This window comes from Aptenodytes patagonicus, chromosome 8 (genome assembly GCF_965638725.1).
Source record: "Aptenodytes patagonicus chromosome 8, bAptPat1.pri.cur, whole genome shotgun sequence".
NCBI classification, from domain to species: Eukaryota; Metazoa; Chordata; class Aves; order Sphenisciformes; family Spheniscidae; genus Aptenodytes; species Aptenodytes patagonicus.
In genome coordinates, this window is record NC_134956.1 from 3,330,016 (window position 1) to 3,356,437 (window position 26,422).

Sequence of the window (26,422 nt, forward strand, 5' to 3'; positions counted from 1 at the left end):
TTAAGGAATCATGAGTGGTTTTGGGTTTAATTTCTTTTTTAAAGCCAGCCAATTTTTTCTTCATCGTGCAGTCTGTATCATCTCCCTGAAAATTACTTTACAAATCAGCATGGAACGATTGCTGGACACACAGAGGCATTGTTTCCTTTCCCTTTCAGTAAAAGCCGTGCGCTTTGGAAGGTAACTGACTGTGTGATACAGCACTGCTAGATGTTGTTGTATAAGCACTATGCCAGGACTGTGGGTGCAGTAACATACGCACCATGAGTGCCACGATGCACAGTTCTAATTTCCTGGAGGCAGATTTCCCTCGGTGCTTCATCTAACAGCTTTTTTTAAAGAAAGAACCGACATTCTCATGCCTATCTCTACAAGTTGATGTAATGGCGCGTGTAGCTTGGTGTGTACTGGCAGGTATCTTAGGAGTCTTGGTGGGACGGAAAGAGAGGCCGTAGATCACCCAGCACAAGTGCAATTTTGAACAGGCAGTTGAGCTCTTAATTAGGGTTATCTCTGTCGACTTGTAAACCTCATGTTACAGATGGATGGAGTTGGAAGAGTTTTATTCTTAACATCAGTAGTAGTTTGGCACTGATTCTAAGGTAAGGCAAGCTTGGAGCATTTTAGCTGAGCTCCATACAGCTTTTTCTTGTATGACCTTGGTGAAGTTGAAGTAATGTTGGTCCTGGGACCACCACAGCATTGGTTCTAGCCAAAGAAAAAGTCATCCAGAAACTTCAGTAAGGTGGTGAGTCTTCATCAAAGATCTTTCGATATCTAGTTTTAATAGGAATGTAAGCCCTGAAAATCTCAGGTAGAAAGTAATACAAGTGTGGGGGACAAAAGCATGAAACGCAGTTTAGAATGTTTCCTTTACATAAGTTTCATGGCGCAGTTTGGTATCAGATTTTTTTAAAGTAACACTTTTCTTTTTTCTTCGCTTTTTAACTTTGTTGTTGCTTGCGTTAACATAGTAGTGCATGGTGCAGTCCAGCTTTTCCCTCCGAAAATGTTATGTGACACTTTGTGCCTCATTTTGTCTTTGGAGGAAAAGATCATCCACAATATAGTGTACATGGATGGAGGTAGATAATATTTGGGCTAAAGTGGAACGTTACAGCCTTTGTGGCATAGGAGGAGGAAAGAAAGTATGCCTTCAGCAGGTAGGTGCCAGCTTAGTTCCTTCACAAAAAATGTGGCTCCTGTCTTTTCATAATACACATTGTTACAAGAGTCTATCTTTGATTATTTTAAGACATGTTCTTTTTCACTCCTCATCATTTTGGAGCGTTCCTTGTCAACTGTGAGAATCAAGCATTGTAGTGTATAACTTTCCTCCTATTCTTCCAAACGTTGCTAGCAGGTTCCAGGAAATATATTTGCTCTCCCAGGAAAAGTTTGGAACCAGTTATGTTTAAAAAGCAGTAGGTTTTCCTGGAAACCCATTTGACAGGGCAGGCATGGAAACCACTCAGCATTACACCTCCCTGGTTTGCAAGACTTAATATTTATTCCTCAGCATGCAGAAATAGTTTTTTTGCCTTTAAACATGGGTTGTAGTTCGAAGTAAGAGAGGTACTAAACCTCTAGATAGATGAGCCTATCTTTTTTGCCCAGGAAGGAATGGCACTGCTGTATAGGAATATAAGCCAGTATTGAAATATTTATTATGTCTTGTTTTAACCAAAAATCACAGAACAGCAGATTGGCAATAGCCTTTGTAGTTACCATCTATGAAGCGCCCAGCCCAGCAGTCCTTTGCGTAAGAAGAGTGAAAACCAAAGCTGCTAAGTGGATCTTTTGGAATAGCTGTTGTCTTTTTGGGAGTGAGTATTTACTTGTTTTAAAAATGGCATTAGTGCACTCCGGTTGCCCTTTAGAGATGGTATCGTGACTTCCAATTTTGTTACTTGCTTGTTAATGTTTAGTATTTCTCACCTCCGAAAGTAAATTTAGGTATTTGTAAAATCAGCAGGTTTTGACGCTTTCAGAGCAGAACCTTTCAGAAAACTATTGTTTCTTGGCTCCAGATTACTAAATTGGAGTTTTTTTTCTCTGTGATGCATCGCTAATTGTAATTAAATGGCCATATGAAGAAAATCAAAGTTGTCCAGACAAAAGGAAACTATTTCTATGAATCTAAATTACCTAGGAAGACCAGTAAATGCCACACAAGAGCTAGCCAAGTAAAATAAGACTATTTAGTTGTTCTGTTTATATTCTTTGGAAAGTAATCTGTTCTAAAGCAGGAGCTCTACAAAAAGTACTCTTAGCATATAGAAAAAAAAAGTTGACATAACTATGGCACCTCCTTTGCGGTGGTTTTATACAGAACACTGAAATGAAGATGGGGTGAGGGAAGTGCTGTATGATTCATATAGGACAAGTTTGAACTCAGCCAGTTTCTTGGATTTAGTATAAATATTTATGGCATTGAAGGGGATTTTTTTTTAATATGCTTCCTTGTGCTCTGGATCTTTTAGCTGTCCTCCTCAGACATCTGGTGTGCATTGCTGCTTGTTTAACACCCACCCTTCAGTTTTCATGCTGTGGCATCTCGGAGAGCTATCGCAGTCACTCTGTGGTCGGTGTAAATTAAATCTCATAGAGCCAGCTGGGAGAATGCTGACGTGCACACTTTTCCTGCTGAATACTCTAAAACCAGTGGCTACAGTTAAAGAGGTGAACACTTTGCTCTTGTCTTGCTGTAGGCATCATACTGAGCTATTTACCAAAAGTGTCAAAAATAGGAACTCTGGCATTAGCAATGATGTTTACAGATTCTTGACTAGTTTCTCTCTCTTAGAAAAAGCTTCTCTTATCAATGTTTTATAATAAATGTATCTAACTTAGCTCATCAGCAAAAAAAATTAAGTTCTCCTCCTTTAAAAATCCTTAAAAGTCCTAATTTCTAAGACTGTAACTGCTTTGAGGTACATTATGCTTGCCTTAACAGCTAATCTGTGGATGTACTGAGTTTTTCTTCGTAGTACAGTAAATTGAACACTACCCTATTTGGTTTCAAGTGTTTCTCAGTTATTCTCAATTATTTTTTATATATGTGTATATATATGTTCATTTAGAAGCAAGTATGATAACAAATATTTTAATACTCATTGTAATGTATTTGTATAGATATAATTTTAATCCTCTCTGCAGAATCCTAGTCCTCACAGAAGCCTAGTTAATTCAACCTTCAGCTACCCCCATGAAATAAATAGTGAACGTTGTTGTTATTTACAGAGGGGGAAAAAAAAGAGCTGTAATTGGTTAAATTAATGTAAGTCGGGGATAAAGCTGACAGCAACATTCAAAGTGTCTTGACTCTAATACTTTGCTGCAGTGCTAAACCTTACCATGATCTGTTAGTAAACGAAAAGTGCTTTTACCTGTTTGTTTTGAGATGTGCAAATACAAATTCTAATTCATCAACTAAACAGATAAAAACTGTGATCTTTGAAACTTGGACTGATGATTTATGGACTAGATGCTTGCTTTCTGCTCAGCAGTCATGGAGGGAACAGGATCTTTTGGACTAAAATCTCTTGTGACTGTGGTTCATCTATAGTGGGGCCCCTTCTACACTGAGATGATGAAATCTGTTTCGGGGGAAGTAGTTGAGCCTTTTTAGCCGATAGGAGGATTGAGCTCTTACAAAAAATGGTGGGATGGAAGAATTTTAAGTTCCCCTATTTGAGCCACAGGACCTCTGCAGGTCTGTTCTTTTCTATTTGAGGCCTGTTGAGTTGCATAAAAGGCGTGTGCCCACTGATGCCAGCAGTTAATTTTATATTCTCTTCAGAAGATGAGTTGGGATAAGAAACTTCAATTAAATAGCAGTCCAACTGTGGTCATGCAATGCACGGCTTGGCAACAGGCAAGCTGATAAACCATTTATGACTTGAAGCAGTGCTTCCAAACCTTTTTAATTAATACAGTGTCTCACTGCCACTGAAGTGGCTGTTTGGTTCCATTAAAAACTTCACAGTGGTATTTAATAGAGTGCCTGCTTAATTATGGGGTGGAACATCTTTAATGTGTGATGGAGGGTAGAGATCTGCAGAAATGTTTAGGATGTACATCATTCAAGTAAAATGGGGAAGGATTTAAGAGATAATTAACTGGGGAGTGATATCATAGTAATGTAGTGAGAGATTTAATTTCTGGATCCTGTGGAGCTAGTATTGTGTGAATGGTGGGACACAGACATGCAACTGACATTTTTTGTTACCTTCGTTTTACCAACCCATCTGCTCTTCCCTGTCTTTTCTGTGTTTTGTCAGGAATGAGTTGCTTCTGCAACTTTGAAGTAAGTAAACAAGGAGCCTGGAGTTAAGTTAATCAAAAGGGAGATTCAGCTAAAGACTAGTAGGTGTAGGGGGAGGAAGACGAAGCCCTAATTAAAGGTCTTTGAGAAGTAGAGTGTACCTTTGGTACTGCTCACGCACTGCGATCCCATGACTGTCAAGATAACTTCAAAAATACAAATTTCTGCTTGTTCCTTGCTTTTCCAAGAGTTCTGGAAAACCTGCCCTCAATGCCCAGAAAACTGTGAGAAAGGCTGTCCAGGCAGCGTGTAATTTCTTGGTAGCAAACACAATCCCTCCCTCTATCTTTCCTGCCTTAGCTTCCCCTTGGAGAGAACATTTATTTTAAGTGACCCTGCAACTTGGCCCCATAAACCACCCTCCTTCTTGTGAAATAAACAGTCCAGCTATGATTTAGGCAGTGCTCCCATCTATCCCTTAGCACCATAGGGTTGTCTGCCCTTTTATCTCTCTGAATCTGACCTCTATCAATCCCAGTTGCTGTGTAGTAGTGCTGGCTATTGGAGTGGGTAGGAGCATTAATTCAGATCCGGTATCTTCAGTCCTTTTGAGGAGGGAATAATAATGTTCTCTGGTACCAGATTTATCACAGCTGAATCTTCTAGTGGAACAACAGTTTTCAAGGTCTTGTACCCTGTGGTTACCTAAAATTTTTCTGTGGATCTTTTCATAGCGAGTCTTTTTTCCCCAATAAAATTACTTATCTTAGTTGCATGTCATGAACCCAAGATTAAAAACTGCTACGTCAGAGGAACAAAATTAATTTTATCTTTTCCTTAGTGGTGGTGTGTGCCTGTTTGTCTGTTTTGGAGACAATCCTTTTAGGAACAATGGTAATATTTTGGATTTTTTTATGTATGTTTCTTTATACCAGCACCCATAACCCTGGAGAAATGATATGGCATCCTTTCCTCTCCATCTCATGAGCCACACCATTCTCTGAGCTTTTCTAGAAGATGAAGCCTTCGCATGTTTTTGGTTATTAAAACACTACATGTGAGCAACAGCTGAGGAAGACTGTTGCGTTGTGTCTCAGGATAATACAAAGCCAGGGGGTTGAAGGATCTATATTACCCAACCTTGTAGTGCTTATGATGAGCTTGAATTCGTTCTCTTCTACTGGCTGAGGCAGTGGCTGGGTCATATCCTGGCCTACTGCCATCAGTTACAGTAAAATCCTGCACATAAGGAATTGGCAAGCTGACACGTCCTCCTTATTTTCTATGTCAATAGCATGATCAAAAGACTATCTTGTTTTCATCTGAATGGCTTGTGTAGTTTGCTGTTGGATTCAGAGTGCTTGACTGCCCTGCACAGTTGTCATTGCTCTCTTGCTTTCCCTCTGTAGAAGGGATTTTGGAGCCCATTTTGAAGGACAAAGGGATTTTGTTCTTTACAATGGATTCTTTGTGGGAGATGGGCTGGAATTGTTCTGACGTTCTGTGGATTAAAGTCTTCGATATTCTGTCCAGCTTGGTTGAAGGGGCTCCGTGTTCCTTAAATACGTGAGTCCATTTCAGACAGGCTGCAATCAGGTAGCAGCAAACCAAAACTGAAATTGAAGTTTTTCCTGTGTTCATTAGGCCAAATGTAATTTGCTCATTCCACCTCAGTTTAGGAGGAGATTATCATGTTGGTGACCATGAAGGTGGCAGCAGCTCCTAGTTGTCTGTCCATGTGCGTGTGATCGGCTTGCCTCCGATCCCATCTCCTCCTGCCCTGTGGCAGCAGCTTCGGGTATTTGACTGCTTGGCCACATGCCATATGGGGAAAATGCAGTAGCCGAGACTACTTTGCTTTTTATGGCCTTTTTTTTTTTTTTTTTTAAACTTACCATTTTGAGGTCTCTTGTATGTTACTAATAGGAATCCAATCAGGGAACTTAACACTAAGCTTAGCAGGACTTGCACACAGTACAGTGGTCTAAACAGTGACCCTACTGTTTTCCAAATCCATTCCGAAGGGAGCCACCCACGTGCGCATATCTTCTACTAACATTTTGAATATATATGCTTTTGTGTTTGTATTTTAAAAATACAGCATTTATATCCTCTCTCTCAAGCCTTCTACCTTCCAGGTAGGGAATTTGGGGAAAAATAAAATGGGAATAAAAGAAACATTGCTTGAAAGTGCAATGTCAGATTTCGCAGCTCTTTTAGAAAGCTCATTTTTATTGACGCTCTGAATTTTTCCACATGTAGCAAAGGAGAATAATGTGAGAAAAGGTGTTTGGGGCATGTTTATAGTAAACTACAGTAAAAGCTTGCAGTATATCTAAAAATAGGCTCCAATATAAATAAGTGGAATATATATTTTTTTTTTACCTTTGCATAGCACCTTTTGCTTCAAATCCTTATGAAAGAAACAGTGCACAATTTATTGGATTTAATTTTAATATGACGCCATTACAAGTAACCATTTCAAAATTAATGTTTTAAGCATTGTTGTCTTAGAACATACTGACTGTGCTCATATCCACATGGGGCATTGCTTACCCAGTGCAACAGTCTAGAGTTTAATTTATGTTACAGGACCATAACCATGAAATACCAGCTGTCAGAGCAGAAGGTCTTGTTTTAGACCTGAGTACCTACATTGCTGCCTGCTAACAGAAACAGTATCTAAAAAAAGGTAGCAAATGTTGTCTGTCGACTTAGGAGGTATTATTCAAATGTGAGCTTTCGCAAATTGAATTTCCTATTTGTCTCTCTTTGCCATTGCATGAAAATACATAGTTACAAGGTATCATTTAGTATGTTGAAATACTGCCTAAGCACCCAATCTAACAATTTTTTCTGTTGTGACCTTGCTGTGGCTTTGATTTACTTTTGAAATAGATGGCAGGTCTTCTAGCTTTGATTGTTTCTGCTAAAAGACAGGCTAGTCTTTGATCAGTTCAGCTTTCCCGTCTTTTATGTGACGCAGTAAGTCATTTAGCTGGGTGACAAAAGAAAGAACACCTAGATCTGGAAACCACCATTGTTTTGGAAAGCAACGTCTTCAACATGTTGATTTACGGTTATATTCCATTCACAGTTTTTTATTGATAGCGTTTTTACATTTTTAATAAAATCACATTATCACACTGATAAAAATAAAACTTTTTATCTGGCAACTTTTAAAATCTGCGTATCAGAAATGTGAGAGAATGCTGTATAATAGTTTTGCAAATAAAGGAAGCTGAATTCTGATGATATATTTATTATTTAAACTTTGGTGGTAGTTTTAATTACATATTCTGGAATTATTTTCTATATTAGGAATTACGGTACCAATCATGGTCCTTGTTTCCCGCTTTCTTGAGTGTATGTGTCCCATAAGCATTCCAGCCAGGTTACAAGGTGAAAATGACAGTGTCTTATCTTGAGGCACCAAGATGGATGGAACTTCGCCTCTCTTCATGGGTCTAGCCCACAGACACTCGCCTAGAATCTTTAGCGATTTCAACTGCATGGAGGAAAAAACGTTACCTAGCACAGAAGAAACTTAAATGACTAAATTTCAGTATTACTATACATGGAGTACGGTGTAGGGATACACCAGAACTACCTACAGTACTTACAATGCAGTATGTTTTGCCAGGGAATTAAATGGATCGTATGTCTTTTGCTGACCAGTAAACACTAATGTCATGTTTTCTAAGCAAATACAAGAATGTGAAATTTACTGTTTTCTGCAGAAAATGTAAATGATGCTTCTCCCTTTGTCTTCCTTTCTCTTTTTACACACACACACACACACACACCCCCGGATGCCCTTGTTGGGTCACGCTGTTCTGCACCAAATAAAAGTAATCTGCAGCGTTCTATGTAGGAAGTACAATTAATCTGAGGAGTTGTACCTTCGTTGGCTTATTCAGCAAGGTATTATTGTCAGTTTTGAAGTATCTAACACAGGGCTGTTTGTGCTCTTTTGACAGTTTCCTTTATGTACCAGTATATTGACTGTCACGGCTTTTACCTGAACAAGGATTGTGCATATCTGGCCATATGCAGTCACAGGACAAGGCTAGCCAGAGAGTGGCGATGTATCTGTGTAACAGATATCTGTAACAGTCCACTGTTTTATAATTACTTTAGATCTTGCTTGTGTACCAAACCCCGCATTGTTCGGCAGGGCTGGGTGGCCCAAGTACGCGCCGTATTAAGGCACATGCTGCTTTCTGTACTTGGTCGGACTTGGTACTCTACTTAGCACGGCAGTTTGCCTTTCTTTTATATGAGCCTCTGTAATGCATTAGGCAAACATAAAATGATAACTTGTGCTAATTTTTAGTCCCTCTTAACTGACTTTAAATGTTTGATATAGGTTTTTCCTGGGAGAGCTGGCAAAAAGACTCAGAAAGGAGTGTTCTTTGGGAGCAACCTTGCTTCCTGAGCAAAAAACCCCATCCTCAGTCTTGAACTGAGGGAAATCCTTTTTTGACATTGATGTTAACAAGTATTGTAGACACCCCTGGTGCTGTTTATCTGGAGATTAGTGTAGTTTAGCATTGACTGCATTTAAATCTTGTCTGCCAGATAATTGGAATCTTTTTTTTAGGCATAATTTACATGAGTACAGGTTCTCTAAGCAGAAGAAAGGAACATTTTTTAGACTTTCAGCTCAGGCAGGTGCTGCAAGAGTTAGCTAAATGGGACGTTATCTTAAATGGAGATCTGCTAATTTATGAAGTAGTCTCATGCTCTACAATTAGACCTAAGCCCGAGTTCATTGTTGGGTTGTAACTGAACACAGCCCCACAGTCACAACTGTTGAGGTGTGAAAATTGAAATTTGTCAGAGGAAATATTAAGGAGCTCTGCCAGACCGAAGCATTAAAATTTATTCCATCCTACTTTCTTTGTGGCATATCTGCTGCACTTCTTTCCATGCCATCAATTTCTTGCCTATTTACCAAGATCCTTTTTTCAGTTAATTTTCTTTTTTTACTCAACACCGAAAATGTATTAAAAGGAGACTCTTTCAATTGGTACCTGGTTAGCAGATTGAGGAGAATTTATTTCAATCATAGTTTAAGTGGTCAGTAGAGACTTTTTACTTCTCTTACGTTTATGAAGTAGTTTGTAGAACAGTTACTGTATAAGTCGATTTATGTACAGAGAGTGTGCATATGCTATTTTGTACAGCTATGCTTTTACAATACGATGAGAGAGAATATACGATGATGTAGCCAGTTTTTCACAGTACGTTTGAAGGAGCAAATACAGTTACAGTTAGGTTTGGGGAGGCAATTTTGCCATTTTCCGCCTGTTGCAATTCAGTGTTTTGTATGTAATACAGCATTTTCAAGACCTATTAAGTTGAAATCTGCTTTAGCCTGTGCTACTCAGCTCTGATTAACAACATGTGTTTCTTGAAAGGATCCTCAAGCAAGCATGCCTGCGCTCTGCAAGCGATATCACTGTACCTGAATTCTTTTCATTGTGCAGTCTTTTGAACGGAAGAGGAGGAAAAAGCGGGTGGAGATGACTGAATGCAGAGGTCACTATTTTATGTTCTTGCTTGCAATGTCAAGCATAATGTGTCCCTCATTGGCAGGCATGGTCGGATGGAGGAGCCAGAACAGAATAGTCGATTTAATCACTGTATTTTGTTTTTGGCCATGGGTTTTCTGGCATACATATCTCTGCACAGTGGTAGCCAGAGCTTGGTTCCAGGAGTAAGTGCTTTTCGTATGTTTTGTAAATGGATGACAGCAGGCTTTTGCCAATTTTTCTGCACATGTGTATGTGACTTTTTGATTTCTACTAAATTAGCTTTTTGTCATATTACAAGAAAGTCAGTAAAATATGTGTCAGAGAAGTGAATCAGTAAGTTGGCTGCTGAAAGAAATCTATCAATTATAATAAAAAATATTTCCAAGATCTAATTTCATAGCAGCATTTTACGATTAGGCTGTTCTCATTAATACTTATTTTTTTGTTGTTCCTGTAGTTTGCTATTTTATTGTGCTCTCCAGGTAGGCCTGTTTTATATACTACAAAGGAAATACAGACTACTGTGACTTTGTTTACAGTGTTTGGCAGACTACCTCCCAGAATTAAATCTTATTTAAGCTCAGCTTAAATCATATCTTTTACAGAAACTGCGATCCAGAAATAAAGTAGTGGTACAAAATGATGTTTTTACATGGGGGATTTTTTTGTTTGTTTGAATGGGGGTTATAGAAGTATTCAACAATTATATAAATAAATATAATTTGTGACTGCTTCTTAGGATATCTTTTTTCACGAACCAAAGATTTACTACTGAGGAGTCTGAATGGATTAATTCATTTTCTTTTGTCAAGCAAGTGAAGTAAATCTGCCTTAAATTACATACTTTTAATATTGTCTGTAGTCTATTTCACACAGATTTAATTTTTGGGGAATTTCACCAATTTCAAGGATATCAATCCTCTTACAGTGTATAGTATGCTGTGAAGTAATACCCAAACTAGGCAGCTGACAACATCTGCAGATAAATTCTGCGGTACTTTATTGTGATTCTTTTGTTTTGATAACTTGTTTTGATGACTTGTTGAATTGAGTTATTTGTGGTGACTCCCTTGCTTGGTATTTGATATCTCAAATCATGTGATTTTTGTCCATGAATTGGAATTTTTATGCCATTTATCCCAATTTATGTTGGCACAGACTGACTTCTGTGTTTGAGATAGTGCAATAGTTTATAAATTCATTCCAATCTATTTGCAATTTAATCTTGTGATTGTTAGAATGTAGGAATAGAAAATGAAACATTTAATTTTATAGTATACTTTTCACACATATATATAGCTTTTGTGAATGCTTGGCTTTTCAGCAGAAATGTTTCATATGTCACGAGAGCTAAATTTTGATCTTGGATCAGTAGAGAAAACTGCCCTTGAAGATCTTCCTGTATTATTGATTCCTGGGAATCTCTGGCCCTAAGAACAGGAGGCAACTCCTTCTACTAATGAGAGTTTGTCTGCATGGAGGTATTGGAAAAGGTAATTAAAGGTGTAATGCACGTTAATTAAAGTCTGTTAAACTCCGTGCCCATGATTTTATTAATTGAGTGGCCTGAGGTCATGGTAATTTAGTCCAGGACCTTAAAGGTAAGGACCTTGTTGACACACACCACAACCAATGTTTTTTTTAATTTTTTTCCTCCCAAAGTTGTTAAATGTGTCAGGAATTTACTCTTGTGGACAAATCCATTTGTCAGATGCAGAACGGAAAAGTAAAATGGGCAAGGGCAGTGCTGGAATTTTCTTTCAAGGAGTTTTATGTCAATCTTCAGTTGGAAAGACGAAGCCTTTCATTTCTGGATTGTAATTAATGCTCAGAGTTTATGCATTAATAGTAGCCAGCGGGAGAGAGGAAATTGGGAGGGGGAATAGGATATGGTAGCCACGTCTCAGTGCAGCCCATACTGAGTTGCTGGGTCAGAGAGGAAGGAAGCTAGCTGCCAAAATAGTGTATATTTTTTTTTCCAGTCTTTGGTAACTCCTGGAGTTCTCAGACATTTTTTAAGACTTCTCTGGTGTCTTGCTATCAAATCCACACTTGTAAAAACATGACTTTTGCTGTTGTGATGTTTGTATTGCATGGACATTTCAGTAGGGACACAGATACTGCTGAGTGAACTGCAAGAGAAACGCAAACAGTGTTGAAGATCCACTGTTTACAGAGAACTATCCTGGTGGTGTATACGTCTGAAAAGAGCCATGCTGGTTTTACAAACATATAGTTTGCATGTGTTAATTTGAATCACTTTCAGTTTAGGCTTGTAAGTGGTTAAAATAAAGAACATTCTTGCTGACTGCATGGACTTCTGTCAGCTGAGTACACTACTGCAGTACCGCTATATAGGCAGACACTACGTCACGTTGTTATCTCTGTTTAGCTTGTCTGTGCTTTATCATGTTGCCTAACAGTTTTAATAAAAAAAAGAAAAAAAAAAAAAGAGACTAGTATGAATAGTTGTAAGTAGAACTATCTGAAAGCAGCAGATCTGGAGTGCCTTACACCAGCTGCTTACTGAAACAAAGAGGACTATTATGAGAGGCACAATAAATGTGTTTGCTATCTCTGCTTTCAGTTGCAGTGCAGACACAAGCCGTCACAGTAATGAATTTTGAAGACTGGAGTTTGGACTTGGGGAATTTTATAAAACACAGTTGTTTTATCAGAGTGTTGTCTTGCCAGTTGTATGATGCTAGTCTGGTTACCATGGAGTGTGGTCAGTTGGGGGAGACAAATGTAGTCAGTAAAACAGCATTTTGTGTGGTAGACTCTGCTGTGGTTTCTCCCTCTCTGGTTTAAATTCACGTTTGGTAAGGAGGAAAGGAGTGGGGAAAGAAGTTGCCTTTTTATTTAAATAAAAAGCAGTTTTAGCCCTAATCAAACTTACAGGCCACATGAGAACTCATCGTGCAGTACAAATACAGTATATGAATATGCGATTTATACCCCTAAAGAATGTAGGGTTGTTTTTCCTCTTGATCTTACTCTGTTATCTGGACTCTTTTGTTTGGTATTGTTCTCTGCTTGCCTTGTGTCTGCAGGATGGGCTATACAAGATGCCGAGCACTGGCCACTTGTATCCTCTCATGAGGAGGTGCTCAATGTCTTCCAGCCTGTCCTGCAAGAGCTCTTGCTGCTCCTACCTGCTCACCGCTGCCACCTGTTTGAGGTTTTGTTAATTTGATTAATTTTAGCCAAAGGGCTCTGTGGTGCTAGAGATAAACATACCAGAAGGTATCTGAAGGCCTTGGTGTCCCTTGCGTAATTACCACATTACTGTACATTACCAAATTTGACAGGCTCGAATTAGAAGCCATTCCTTTCTTTGCTAAATTTCTTTAAAATGGGTTTCTTTAATTCCAACATATGATAGCAACAGCATTTGCACCAGATTTTCTACTCAATCTGGATGTTAACATATAAATGCTCTTGTTACCATACATATAATAAGATGAATTTTTATAGTTTTAAAGAAAAAAAACTCCATTGAGGTAATTGTGTAGTATCAGGCTCCTAGCCGCTGTTGGGGAAAAAGGAAAAGTTTCTAACTTACTAAATTGGGCAATGTCTAGAGATTTTTGTCTTGTAAACACCAGAGTTAGCTTTACATGGATATTTAAATTGCCCGTGTTCCTGTCAGGAGTTGCTCAGAAGTCGTTAGGAGGAGTTAGGTGCCTACATGGAATTTGTAATTCCTGTAATGGAATTTTGTGTTTGAGTCTTCAGAAGTGATCTGAGATACTGCAGAGAGAAGAGTGATTGCGTTATGGGTGGGATGAAAGTATCACAAACCTTAGTTGATGAAAGTTTTATCTTTTGACATTGGTATTAACTTATTTTTTTCAAAGATAGAAGTAAGGGAGATTCCTCACTGAAAGTGGTATGATGTGGTTTACTTCTAAAGTTTAGAATATGAACACTATGTAGGTGGAGGTTTCTACTGGCAAAATATAAAGGCTGAAGAAAAAATGCAGAAATTTTACTGCTCTGAAGATTATTTCATATGAGAGGTCTTTTTGATAAAAGCTTCTCTTGTGACATTAGAGTGGTTGGGGGCTTCCCAATTAACGCTTCGGTTTTTTCGAGCAGGAGAGGATCTGGATGTCTGTCTTAGAGCATTTGCAGTAGAGCACAGTTTTTACTATTTAGAGCTGAGATGGAAAGTTCCTATTTAGATTTGGTGCCAGAGTCTTTAATAGAAATCATGACTTGTGGTATATTATAGGTCAGTGTATATTTGCTAGTTTATATTATGCTGACTAAATTGGCAAAATGCTTATTTTTACTGGTAAACATTCAGGAGGTTTTCTCCTCACTCGTTCTTTTTCCAACAAAATAGTATTTGTCGTGTGTGGAGTTAGGGCAGCATTTTATAAATCTGCCTCGGCGATGATGTGAAAATGTGTGGTGGCATACAAAGATTTCCATTGTCAGGTACCTCAGGGCTGTAGATGGAGTTAACTTTATCCTAATTTTAGTTCTGGAAATTACGGCCATGTAGAAAACAAAATGCTTCTGGCAGTGTAGGAAAAATACAAATTTTAAACTCTAGCAAAAGTGGCTATTTCAGGGATATTACCAGAATAGGTAACTCTGATTAATTTAGCTCCTCTCCAAGCCCCTTATGAAGCCCCAAAAGCATTTTTTAACATCTTTAAATCCCTATGAAGTCTAAATATGACAAGTCTAAATATGACCTGTGGCTGTAAGGATGTGAGTTCCAGTAAAGTCCGTAACTGTTGGTGAAATGCAGCACTGTGCTTTAGGCTATACGTTTAGTGAGACATTTAATTGAAATGGTGAAAGTACTCTGGCCCCGCTTTAATGCGTGCTTAGTAACAATATGTGAATGTGTTTATGCGCAAGCTAATTGTATCATTTCTGGAATTATTTCTACACAGCTCCCACATGCTGTGAATGGCATCTTCTGATAGGTGTTGATTATATAAAATTTATAATCTACTCAGTACTGTACCACCAGTCTGTCTAGTTGAAAATCAGCATTCTTAAAATGGAAATTTTGTGATTCTCGTGCTGAAGAAGTATGCTCTTTTGTTCGTTGCTCAGAACATAGTTTAAAAGTATAGAGAAGGACATTTAAGGACAAACTTAGACTTGCATCAGCAAGTTCCAATTTTTTCCCTAATTTTTACCTTGCGTAGTTATATACCAGACAAGCTTGTTTTGGACAGCTTTTTATAAAAGGAATAATTTGAGAATTTGAACGTTTGTTCAGTTTTAGATCTTGAATATTTGGCAAAAATGTGAACTGTAGCCCTGGAATTTATAACCACAACCGTAAGAAAATGAACAAAGTGTATTTCGTTGCGAACAGTCATGCTTTGCAGAATGAGGTAATGAAAGTTCAGGGTTGGAATGGCAGCTTGTGAGAAGGAATGCTTCTGAATAAAAATGCTGTTGGAAAAATGTGTTATCTCAACCTTTCAGATCATCTGGGGTGAGTTGTCAGCTCTCGTATTACCTTTTTTCAACTGTTTATTCCAGCATAAAGCACTAAAGTATGGTCTATGATGCCTTATTTATCTTACAACCACGTTAAATGTGCCTGTGCAGACTTGACATCTGTTTGGGACATTTTTCTGCAAGAATGTTTTCAAAAGCATGCTATTTTACCTCTCTTCCCTGCGGTGTTCATTCTCGCTTGTCTTCTTCCTGTAGGTGAAGCAGCTCTAAGAGGTGAGCCCAGAATGCAGTCTCTTCCAGTATCCTCTGCTCTAACCAACCATCGGACAGGCCCTCCTCCTATCAGTCCCAACAAGAGAAAGCTCAGCATGGACCAAGGGGATGATGAGCTAGACTGTGAAAATGACCATGTTTCTAAAATGAGTCGAATGTTCAATCCGCATCTGTAAGTGTCTTGCTTTTATTACCTCTGGTTCATAGAATTGAATGCTATCCTCTTCAGTTTTGTGTGTGCTAAAATCATACTGTGTCTAAGACTTTGTGCTAGGTTTTTCCTTTGTTCCAGTTTGTATAGAAGATCTGCTCAAAGGCTGGTGTGATTAGATGGGCGACTTCTTGTTTTCTTTTGTTTTCATACAGTATGAAGTAACAGGAATTAGCCCAACTTGACTATTTATAGTAAAACATACATATTCACCTTGCAATTTCTAAAGTATTGTTCATTTGTTCTTTGTAAGCTGCTCCTTTCACTTCCCCTGATTCTGAGCGCTCTGTACTCTCTGCTGATGGGGGTGGGGAAGCAGAAGGAGGGGAAACAGAAGCGCTTTGCATTTTTCTGAGGCCAGGAGATTGCGAGCCAGCTGCTCTGTAGTCTGCCTTGACAACTGGGCAAGCTGCAGTTGTTGTTAAACATTACTTAAATGATTGCACCGCAGCTCTGACAGTCAGATGCGGAATTTTTCATACAGGTAAGGTGTCGATGAGTTAGGTGCATGTGTTGGGTAATCATCAAATGCCATTCTTGCTGTGTTCTCATTCCTGGGAATGCAAGTCTGGTTGGCATGAAGTACGGGCTTAGAGAATTCCTTTCATTCTTGACTGGAGGAAGTGATCGGAGCAGTTCCGCAGTCCAGGGCAGCCTGATAGCTGTGCGCCTTTCTCTGCTGCCTCAGCTCCTGCAGCCTCTGCATTCCTCACATTCCACGCTGCTGTGGACTGTTGTGTTCAGTCATAAGATGCGGACAGAGGTATTTATCCTCAAATAAATCACCATAGTGTTAGTCAGAGGCTGGGCCTGTAGTCTGCAGTCTTGGAATTTGTTACAAATCAGGAATCCAGCACTGAAGTAATGCAAAACAATAAAAGCTCACAAGCAGAGAGAGACTTCTCATTTACAACGTACCTTGTTCTTTCTCCTAAAAACTTAACTATTTATAGCCTTTCCTTGGAGCCGAGAATGCTGGTATTGGAAAGAACCATATGCTGTATTTCTGTGGCATACATACATGACAACTGAAGAAATTTATGGCATTCCTGAATTATTATGTAACTTTGTGGGAAAAGGTGTGATTTTTTTTAAAAACTCATTTGCTAGTGATGAAATAAAACAGCTGGCAGTTACGTACATTATAATGCTTTATACAGTGGAGGCCATAAAAGTAATGAAGTCTGAACCAACAGACTCGTGCAACCAAGGTTCAAAACTAAAAGATACAGCCAGTTATTCCATGTGATCCCTTAGATATATTTTAAAGCTATCTGATCTTTTCTAGTGTGGTACATTTTTACTCATCCAGTATGGTAAATTTTTACTCAATAGATTCTTTCTGTGATTTTATGTATGAAATGTGCATCTTTTCTTCTAATAATAAAAAGCACTGGTTGCCTGCCTAGTGTTCATGTGATGGGACTTAATCTATTTCAATTAAACTATCTACTGCAGATGAATCATAATCTAAAATAGCATACACGAGGCCATCTTTTTTTCTACTTTGTTTTATAAGTTTGATCTGTCCATACGAAAAATATGCTTTCAACCGAATATTACAAAAACTCAAAACTTTTGTGGTATATCTGAAATAGCTGAATATCTGTAAATTTCAGATATATCAAAACAGTTCACAAACTTTCTCTGAATTTTATTCCCATTTCCCTGCCGCCACCACCAATGAAGTTATTTTTTCGAATGTTTTTCATATTTTTCCCTCTTTTTTGGATTATGACATTCTGGTTTAACAATAGAAATGGATTACTCAAACTTTGTGAAACTGTCCTAAAAATTCTGGTTTGGAGATGGGAAGTATGTTGTAGAAGCTTGACTTGTTCACACTAAAGAAAAGACAGTAGATTTGGGTAAAGAAATATTTTAGGGAACACAATAATGGCAGTCACGTTGTAGTGACTTGGAGGTTCTAGAAGTGTAAGTTTGACAGCATTCAATTTAGAAAACCAAATCCATAAGAGATGTGGAGCATAATGTGGAGACTCAATGGCACGGTATCTTTGGTGTTAGCAAAGACATTTTTGTGATTTGGACTATAAAGATGAAATTTGGAGTCTGTGTATTTTGAACTTTTCAGGACAAAGTCCCCTGAAAGCGTAGGACAAAAGAGTCGGTGATACAAAAACTGTTCCTGGGCATAGCTGCCCCAGTCAATATTAGGGCTACAGACTGGACATCTTTGCCACATAGCAGTGTTTAAATCCATCCTCCTCTGGCTGAATGTCTTCAGTTATTCTAAATGCCCAGAATGGGCAGACCTTCTTCATTTGGAAGTCACTGCTTGGAAGACAGAAGTCTTTATAACCACGAGCAGCTCGTGTTCAGACATTTGGGTCTTTGTGATTGCGTTGGTAGAACTGTGAAGCAGTTGTATATTCATCCTCTTAACACCAGCATATTGTGCTTGGAAATGTATTTAAATAGGACAAGAATTGTGTGCTGTCGTTCATTAGAAATGCTGGTATCTTTTGTTAGCAATTGGCTGTTAACTCTTAGGTACCAGCCACCCTAGCATCGCAGTCACGGTGCTTCAGTGGGAATGAATCCATTCAAATGCTTTGGATATTTTGTTAGAAATCCAGTGACACCAGCCTTTTCTTCTGAAATGGAATGCTTTGAGATATTCCCTGCTCAGGTGTAACTCCCTGATGTATCTTCTTTGATTAGGTTCTTCGAGTTGCACTGAGGTATGTTTACTTTTACCATGGAGAAACACAACTACTGGAGTACAGTTGGCTCTGGAGTGGAGTGAATCAAATGCCCTGGAAATCCTACTGTGTTTCTAAAATATGTAATGGAATTCCTGTGCAAAGAATGATTTATCAAAGGCTCTGTTTTTCAGAGGAGATAATTCTCAGCTTTAGGATAAAAAAAATCATTTTAAAAATCAGTATGTGAAACTGCCTACCTTACTTATGGCAGTGTACTGGACTGTATACAGCTTCTGTATTTTTGTGGTCACAGAAGTTACACCCATAAGCTCCTCACTTGGGAAAAACGAATACTTCCACCCCAAATTAAAACCTAGGCATTGCAATATGAAACTTTTTTATTTGCCTTTCGCACTTTCTTGTATGTCCCTCAAATGTTTTACTTAAAATGCATTCATTAAAGTACAGTCTTGCTGAATTAGAATGTGCTTTTTGTACCATACTTTATTTTCTGGTGCTTTGTAAAGGAGAAGCGAGTTTATTTTAAGCCTCAAGCTGGAACATGCCTTTGTTTTCATATGACTTCACTAAATTCACCTTGATTTACAGAAGAGTAATTAGGAACCTGATTTATATAAGAATTAAAAGTGCTTTATGTATGGGTAAAGTGGCTGGAAAGCTATACCAGTCTTTCTTAACAAATGAAGCTGCTTTGTTACATTTCCAAGGTGTATTTAGCATTTCGTGGCAAGTCCCCTGTAAAATGAACTCCTATCTGGGCATTGTGGTGTAGGGGGAATGTGAATGAAGCGTGTTGTACCTTTAAGTGAAGGTCTCAGGCCTGACCTACGTTATGTGGGTTTCTTGTTTGTCAGGCTGGAGGCATTTTCTCATTTTCACAGTTCAGCTGAAAACAAAGGCCTCCTTATCCTTGCAGGGAGCTCTTAAGAGCTGACATCAGCCTTTTCCCAGCGGGCATCAGTTCTGCCGTAAGAGTCCTTGCAGGGAACGGAGGAGTCTGATAGCAGTTTCTTCTCATGGCATTTTGTTTGCCAAGTAGCAAAGAAAACGAGGAAGTGAGTAAAAGAGCACAAAATTTTATTTTATTTTGTTTTTTAAAAAAGAAATTCCACTGGGCTGGTTTTGCTTCTCTCATTTTTAGTAGGAGCTAGCAAATATGTAACTCTTAACTGCTTTTGGGCAAGGGACAGTTATGGCTAATACTTTATACTTGTGGTGTAGCAATTTTAAAAATAGTTTGTATGCTAGCCAATTGTGGGATCAAATCACTATATTTAAGGTTGAAGTGAATTGATGTCACTGACATCTTCAAAAGGATTCAGATTTTGTGTTACTGGTAAAATTATATGTGAAACTGTCCGTTTGAATTTGTATTGGAAGGGGGCTATTTTTTTTTTTTTGTCCCTTGTAGAGTACATCAGGCTGAAAGTTAGCATTTTTGGTTTGGGACAAGCAGGCTTGTGAATGGAGTATTTTCCTCTCAATCTCTGTCACAATTCCCGCTTGGTTTGGTGGCATTAGGATCGCAATGAAAATTAATTTCTATATGAAAATCATCTTACGGCAAAAATTTGCAGCTGTTATGTAGGTGTCTGAGGAATAATCATCTCTTGATTTGTGTGATATATAATTTGACTTTTTCTTGCAATAAAAGAAAGGTCAACATATGAATAAGGTAGTTTAGTGTGTATCGCATAAGATGATGTTTCATTTTGGACATAACCACAGAGACCCAGACACTTCTGTTTCAAATTCTAGGTTGTGTCTTCACTTCTGTTACAGTGAAGGATCGTGGCAAATCTGATCCATAAAGCCAGGCTAGATTCCTGGAGTTTGGAAGCTGCCGTATTTCATAACTTCCTTACCATGAATATCCAATGGAGTTTGCTCACTTTAATGACACAGTAATAGAAATTACCTTGGCACCGTTTTTTAAAAAATCTGTCTTAAGCTGTCCTGAAAGTTACCCGGATTCGAAGATCATAGAATAATTCAGGTTAGAAGGGGCTTTAGGAGGTCATTTCGTCCAACCTCCTGCTGAGAGCATAGTCAGCTGTGTCCTCTTCAAGCTTGTAGTAGCTCAAAGTAAGGAATTTTGAGTAAGATCTGAAGTACTCGATAAACCACGCTCCTTATTAGAGAAGGACTCTGTCACCTTCCTCCTTACCATTCCCTGACCCCAGCTGAGAATGCAGGGTGAAAATGTTCTGCAGAAAATCAGGTCCCCGTTGTGGCGGAGGCTGGTTCCAGCCCCAAGCAGGGCTTGAAAAGATTTAGAACTGGGTTGCAGAGGTAGTGTGGGAGTTTTCAGAAAAGTTCTTTGCTGCTAACTACTGCTTTTTTGGTTCCAAACTTCATGTGGTATTAAGAAGTATGTTTACACTGTCATTTTATTGTCACAAATTGGAATTGAGAAAAAAACCCCAACGCACACAACTTGGAAGACCCCAAATGTCTCTCATTTGCTTGCAGGCATCTTCACTCAGTTCTCTCGGCACGAATATGCCTTTGAAGTATTTTAGGATTAACCTGGTGTTTTCAGAGCAGTCCTGTTGAAGCTGAAATCCTCTGTACTGCCAGTGGAACTGTTGCAGTGTGGCTCTTGTTGATTACAGTGGACAAAGGATTACAGAACAGGTTTCAAACTGCCTTTCCTAATTTTTTTTTTCTTGTAACCAAACCAATCAGACATATTTTCTTGTTTATTAACAGAAATCACGCACTACACAAAATTATTCTTAAATTGTTTCCAACAAATGCACATTAAATTGAACTTTCAGGGACGGACTTGAAAGAACTAATATATCTGAGGTAATATTTAACACTGAGTTTTGCAGAAGTTCGTATCCGAGGGGAAATTTCAGAAAGTACTCAAGTCCCTCTCAGTTCAGGAGGGTGTAGCCAAGCACGTGTGAAATGCTTGTTACGAACAGTTCCAGGGCTAAAAAATGACTGATAGCTTATTGGTCCTTCACAGAAAGACCTGATCTGTCAAAATTTGGGTATATGTTTTAAGTACTTGAAAAATCAGGCAGTGTTAGTTCAGGTGTCTCCACTTGCAAACAGAAAGGTTTTGTTAGCTAGCTCCAGAACCCTGCTTTGATACAACATTTTCCACTTTCATTTTCCTTCTCCTGTGAAGGAGGATAGGACGTTAAGGCTCCAAGCTACCTTGTGAAGCAAAAAGCTGTGTCGTCATTGTGCAGAGGCACCAGCACCGACACAAGGAATCACACGCTTGCTGGAGGCCTCGAGGAGGCCTTGTGCACGCAGGAACAGAACACGAATCCCTTGAGCCCCGGTGCTGGCTTTCTACCTGAGGGGCCGTTCTTCATTTTCATTAAAGGGAAATTCTACATTGCGCAAATATATCTACACCTGGGTGAAATTCAACACCAATCCAGAAGTCTGATAGCTAAGTAGGAGGAAGAAAAGAACCAGTAACGTTTACAAATGTATTCTAGATGTATATCCTAAGCATATGGAAACAAAGGTTAAATCTCCCTTCTTTTTATTTAAGCATTTTCCCAGATGTTTCCTGCAGTTTGACAGATGTACCATTTACTAGAAAGTTGCGCTCTTGAGAGTTAGAATGTTATGGACACGGTTGCTATAGACAATGACTCTGTAAGGGTAAGCTTTGGAATAAAACGTTACATTAATTTCTAGTTGAATAAGTAAATTTTTTTCCCCAGACTGAAAGTGCTGGACCGGACAGTCTCCTTTCATTTTCTCTCATGCTGTAATGTGCTACAAAAACATGCAAACTGGCTTTAACTCATTCCTGCAAAATTGCTGAGTGCTGACTCTGAATAAATGGCATTATTTCGTACTGTGTTGAAAGGTGAAAAGTATTCCTCTGGCTACTTCTAACCAGCCGTGGCCATCTTTACGTTTCAAGTAAGTGCTCTAATCGGTAGCCAGCATTTCCCCCTCTCTCCCCAGTTTTTGGTACCTCATCTGAAACGGAGGAGGATGAAATGGAGGGGGCAGTGAGCGTGCAGGCCCTAGCTCATGGTACCGCGGCGCTGCTAGCTTCGTGCTAATGACTCCCGAAGAATGATTTGGGGGGAGGAAGCCGATTAATCTCTCGTCGTGTCCTGCCACCTTTCAGCAACCCGGGCCGGCTTCCCGCGTAACCGCCTCTGGGAGCTGGCGGCTCTGAGCCCGCCGGGGCGGGAGCGCAGCGCGGGGGGACTCTTATCGTGACGAGGCGGCGGGGGCCGCGCTCCGCGCCGCAGCCGCTCGCCAAGTTGGTGAGGCCCCGGGCGGGCTGGGGGGGGACGCGGCCGCCTTCCTGCGCCCGGGCGATGCTTACCCCGAGGTTAGTACCGGGCCTTGCACGGCGGCCCCCCGCGCCCGCCGCCTCCCAGCCAGATGGCGGCCCCCGGCGCTCGGCCGCGCCCGGCTCAAGCGCTGAGGCGGCGGGTGCGGGGCGGGGGGGCTGTCCCGTCCCGTCCCCCGCAGCCGCGCAGCCCCCGCGCCGCGGGTGCGCAGCGCCCTGAGCCCGCCCGCTCCGGGGCTGCGGAGGGGTGGGTGTGGTGTTCGTTTGGGATTTATCCCGAAAGAAAGTTGCGAGGGAAATAAAAGGACTTTGCCGCCATTGAAGCCTGAAGGTTCTGACCTCAGTTATTTGACCGCTTCCCCCAGTGGAAAATGTTGCTGGAATCCGCTGTACTTTGTAGTTGCCGTGATGTCGACTAAATTAGATACCCGTGTCCATATTGCTTGACTGAAATCGAGTCCTCCTTTAAATTTCTTACATAACTCCTCTAACACCACAAACAAACTCTGCAGCTCAGCAGCTCTCCAAGATTTCTGGTTCACAATGTAAATATTGTTCCTAAAATACAGTGGAATGTGAACACAGAGCCTGTTTGCTGGCTTATCGTACCTGCGGGCCTGTATATGCATGGGAATTGGATTTCGCTCGGTTCATGGCACTGTCTTGAGCGCAGAGTACCTGATTAGAAAGAAAAAGGGGGGTGGGATGAGTTTGGTAAGCCATGAGAAAAGCTTTCCAAAACATCTGGGGAGAAGTCTCAGCCCACTCTAATTACTGCTTCATGTAGTCTTTAATGTGGCACAGATGTACGGTTACTGTGCATAATGGAGGAGTCGCACATTACAGTCAAGTTAAGGTCGATTCGCATGTTCCTGTCAAAGTCCTGTCTTCCAAGTCCTTGTCTGTCAAAGTTGTTGGCGGTGCGTGTGTTTGAGCTGTATGGACATGGCTGACTTCTTGCTATCTGAATGATAAGGAATGACGTTTCATGAATCTTTTTGTCACATTTTTAATCACTAACTTTTAGGACTCGTAAATCAGTTTTTTAAAAAGGGGGGAAATAAAAACCCCAAACATTTTTGCTCATGACTTGCTTTTCTAACTAAAGTCTCCCTTAAACCAGAAGTAGTTGTGAGAGGATACTGTTGATTGTAGAATTTGATGGTTAACTTGGGCGCCTTAACTGCAGAAGTATACTTCCAAACACTTAACTGCTACTGCTGCGGTTGGTTTGGTTATCAGCTCTTCAAAGGAATTATTTTACTATATTGGTATGAATAGTTGTGCAAAATATAATGAAGCTGTTATTGTATTTATGGTGCTTCTAGAGGTTTCAGTAATTCAGATTTTATTAGCAATTACAAACAGTTTCAATAAACTTTTAATGAAATGTTTATTCCTTTTATAAAACAGCCCATGAAAAAATCTCATTTCTTAAAACCAGTTATTGGAACACCGTTCTCAGTCTAAAGCCTGGGGTTTTTTAGAGTTTTTGAAATTTCTGTCTGAAAGCAAATTAATGTACTTTCTCAGCTTTTCCTGCTTCACATCAGCTAATGTTACACTGTGTATCTGATGGATAGAGACCATAATTTGTAAGCTTTAATGACCCAGGCCCTTTTCCCTCTTTCTCCCGAGAACCGTTGAAGTTGGAAGAGAAAGCTCTATAATCCCATCTCCTGACAATTTGACACAGTTAATTCCAGTACTGTGACCTTATTTTCAGAGACTGGCTTGTGTTGTTAAGGCTCTTACTAAATAAACTTGCCATTCTCATGTTGTTGATATCTTTTACTTCCCCCATCATCTAGGTGAAGAAAATGATTAATCTGCTCCTCTACTGTAAGATTCTACCTGATGCAGTCTTTTTTGTGATTGAACTAAATAAAATCCCATAAACTTTTGAGAAATTGGGGTTCACAGATTGACTTAGGCTGGTACCCACCTTTACAAAAATAGTTGCATGACAGGCATTGAGTGATGAATGAAAGTATTTTTTCCAAATAAAAAAGTAGAAAATATTGTAAGGAACAACCCAGAAAATATTATAAGAAAATGTAACCACCATTTTTTATTTCCTCTAACAGTTCTGCCCAGTTTCACCACTGACTTTCAACACCACCAAGTTTTCCCAGAGCCTGCAGAACAGACTGATGTACCCTGGCAATATTGAGCACACATGTATGTGGCTAATCTTGTTGCACTAGGACATGACCCACTGCTGTGTGTATTTTATGTGCAAGCTTTCTCCTGATGTTGGCCCATAGTTTTCTGTGTGATCATAAATAGTTTTTACAGTATTTTCTAGTGACTCAGTATAAAAGGTTAGTTGCATGTGCCAAGTTTGACTTCAAAAGGATGCTAACATGGCTGAATTATAAAAGCTGCACGTGACCCAGCACATGAACTGGTAGAATGTAAGAGGAAATGCCTGCCAGAGGTGTTTGGGTGGGCATTGCAGTTGGGTACAAATTCATCATTTTATAGCTGCCTCTGAATCTTTCCAGTAACCCCTCTGATATTCTAGCTGTTTCATGGAAGCCTCTTTGCTCTTTCCTTATACTGTCAGGTTTTCCTTCCTGCTTGTTAGAAATTTTAGGAAAGTTTGGAGTGTCCCTTTAACCTCATTTTTTATCATTTGCTTTTCTGGATGTTTTTCCCCTCCAAGCAATTCATAGTGCCTTACGGACTTGAAACAGTTCAGACTTCTGCACGGATACTTTTAGTTTCCATTCCAGTGGTGACTTGTCTTTCTAGATCACGTTCTGTTCGTCCCAACATATGCAGTAGCCTGACTTGCTCTCCAGATGTGAACATCGGGAGGCACCGCTCTTATTTCACTGGCACCATTTGACTTTCTCAGAATAAGATTATTGTGCCTTCAAGTACCCAGATACTGTGTTGACTTCTGTATGGTTTACTTTTGAGTTAGAAATGAAACCTTAGTTCTGGGTCCTGACTGGCAACCACAGGATTGAGGTTTTGGTGTGCATTGATACGTCTGAGTTTTGCAGTTTTACTGAAACTATCTTCCAAAAAAAAGTGCTCTCTGTAACTGTAGTAGCAGCGTCTTCCAAAGGCAGACTGCGTCCTCTGCAGAGCCTCTTTCAGCTTCTCAAACATTCCCATCTTCTGTCTTTTGGTCTTCACAGTACGCGTTTTTCTAGTGTGTTGTCCAGGTTTTTCAAAGGCAACTGGAGCTACTGTCATTCTTTGAAGAGAGGGTTATGGGGAGGTGGCTGAATCAGATAAATCTTAAAGGTTTGGTTACTTCTCCTGTCTCCTTTCCAAGAAACCTGCTGTTCCTCTGACAGGCTGTTAGACAGCACTTAGGACAGGGAAGCCAGTGACGCCGCGTTGCAGGTTAGAGCACCGGAAAGTTTCTCCTCTTCGGCTACCATGATTGGCAGGAGGCTGAATATTTTTTTTTCTTCAGTCCTTGAAAACTAAGTCAGAGCTGATGGGAGTTGTACTCAGCTGTTGGTTTCCACCTAGATATAGTTAAACAAAACTTTGAAGAGATGAAATGGGCTTATGTTTACGCTCCAGAAATCATAGTGCGTTTTAAGAAACTCTTTATAATTACTGCAATGTCCAATTATACCTAGACACTTGTTATTGTGGTAATACCGAAATGCTGACACTTTCTATTGTTCTAGCTCCAGTTTTTGAGCCGTTAGTGATTTTTTTAAAATTTATTTAATTTTCCTAACAGGCTAA

The 26,422-nt window shown here is 39.6% G+C and overlaps 1 protein-coding gene across 4 annotated transcripts in view; it reads left to right on the forward strand.

The window, feature by feature from the left end:
- Positions 1–26,422, forward strand: part of VGLL4 (vestigial like family member 4) — a 96,500-nt gene that overhangs the window by 54,252 nt on the left and 15,826 nt on the right. For 3 of the 4 annotated variants that reach the window (XM_076345991.1, XM_076345992.1, XM_076345990.1), the window contains one exon: positions 15,499–15,688. In XM_076345991.1, coding sequence (XP_076202106.1) covers positions 15,499–15,688 — 190 coding nt within the window. Of the gene's footprint in view, positions 1–15,498; positions 15,689–22,707; positions 22,742–26,422 lie in introns of those variants that run through there. The other variant, XM_076345993.1, reaches the window with a different exon arrangement.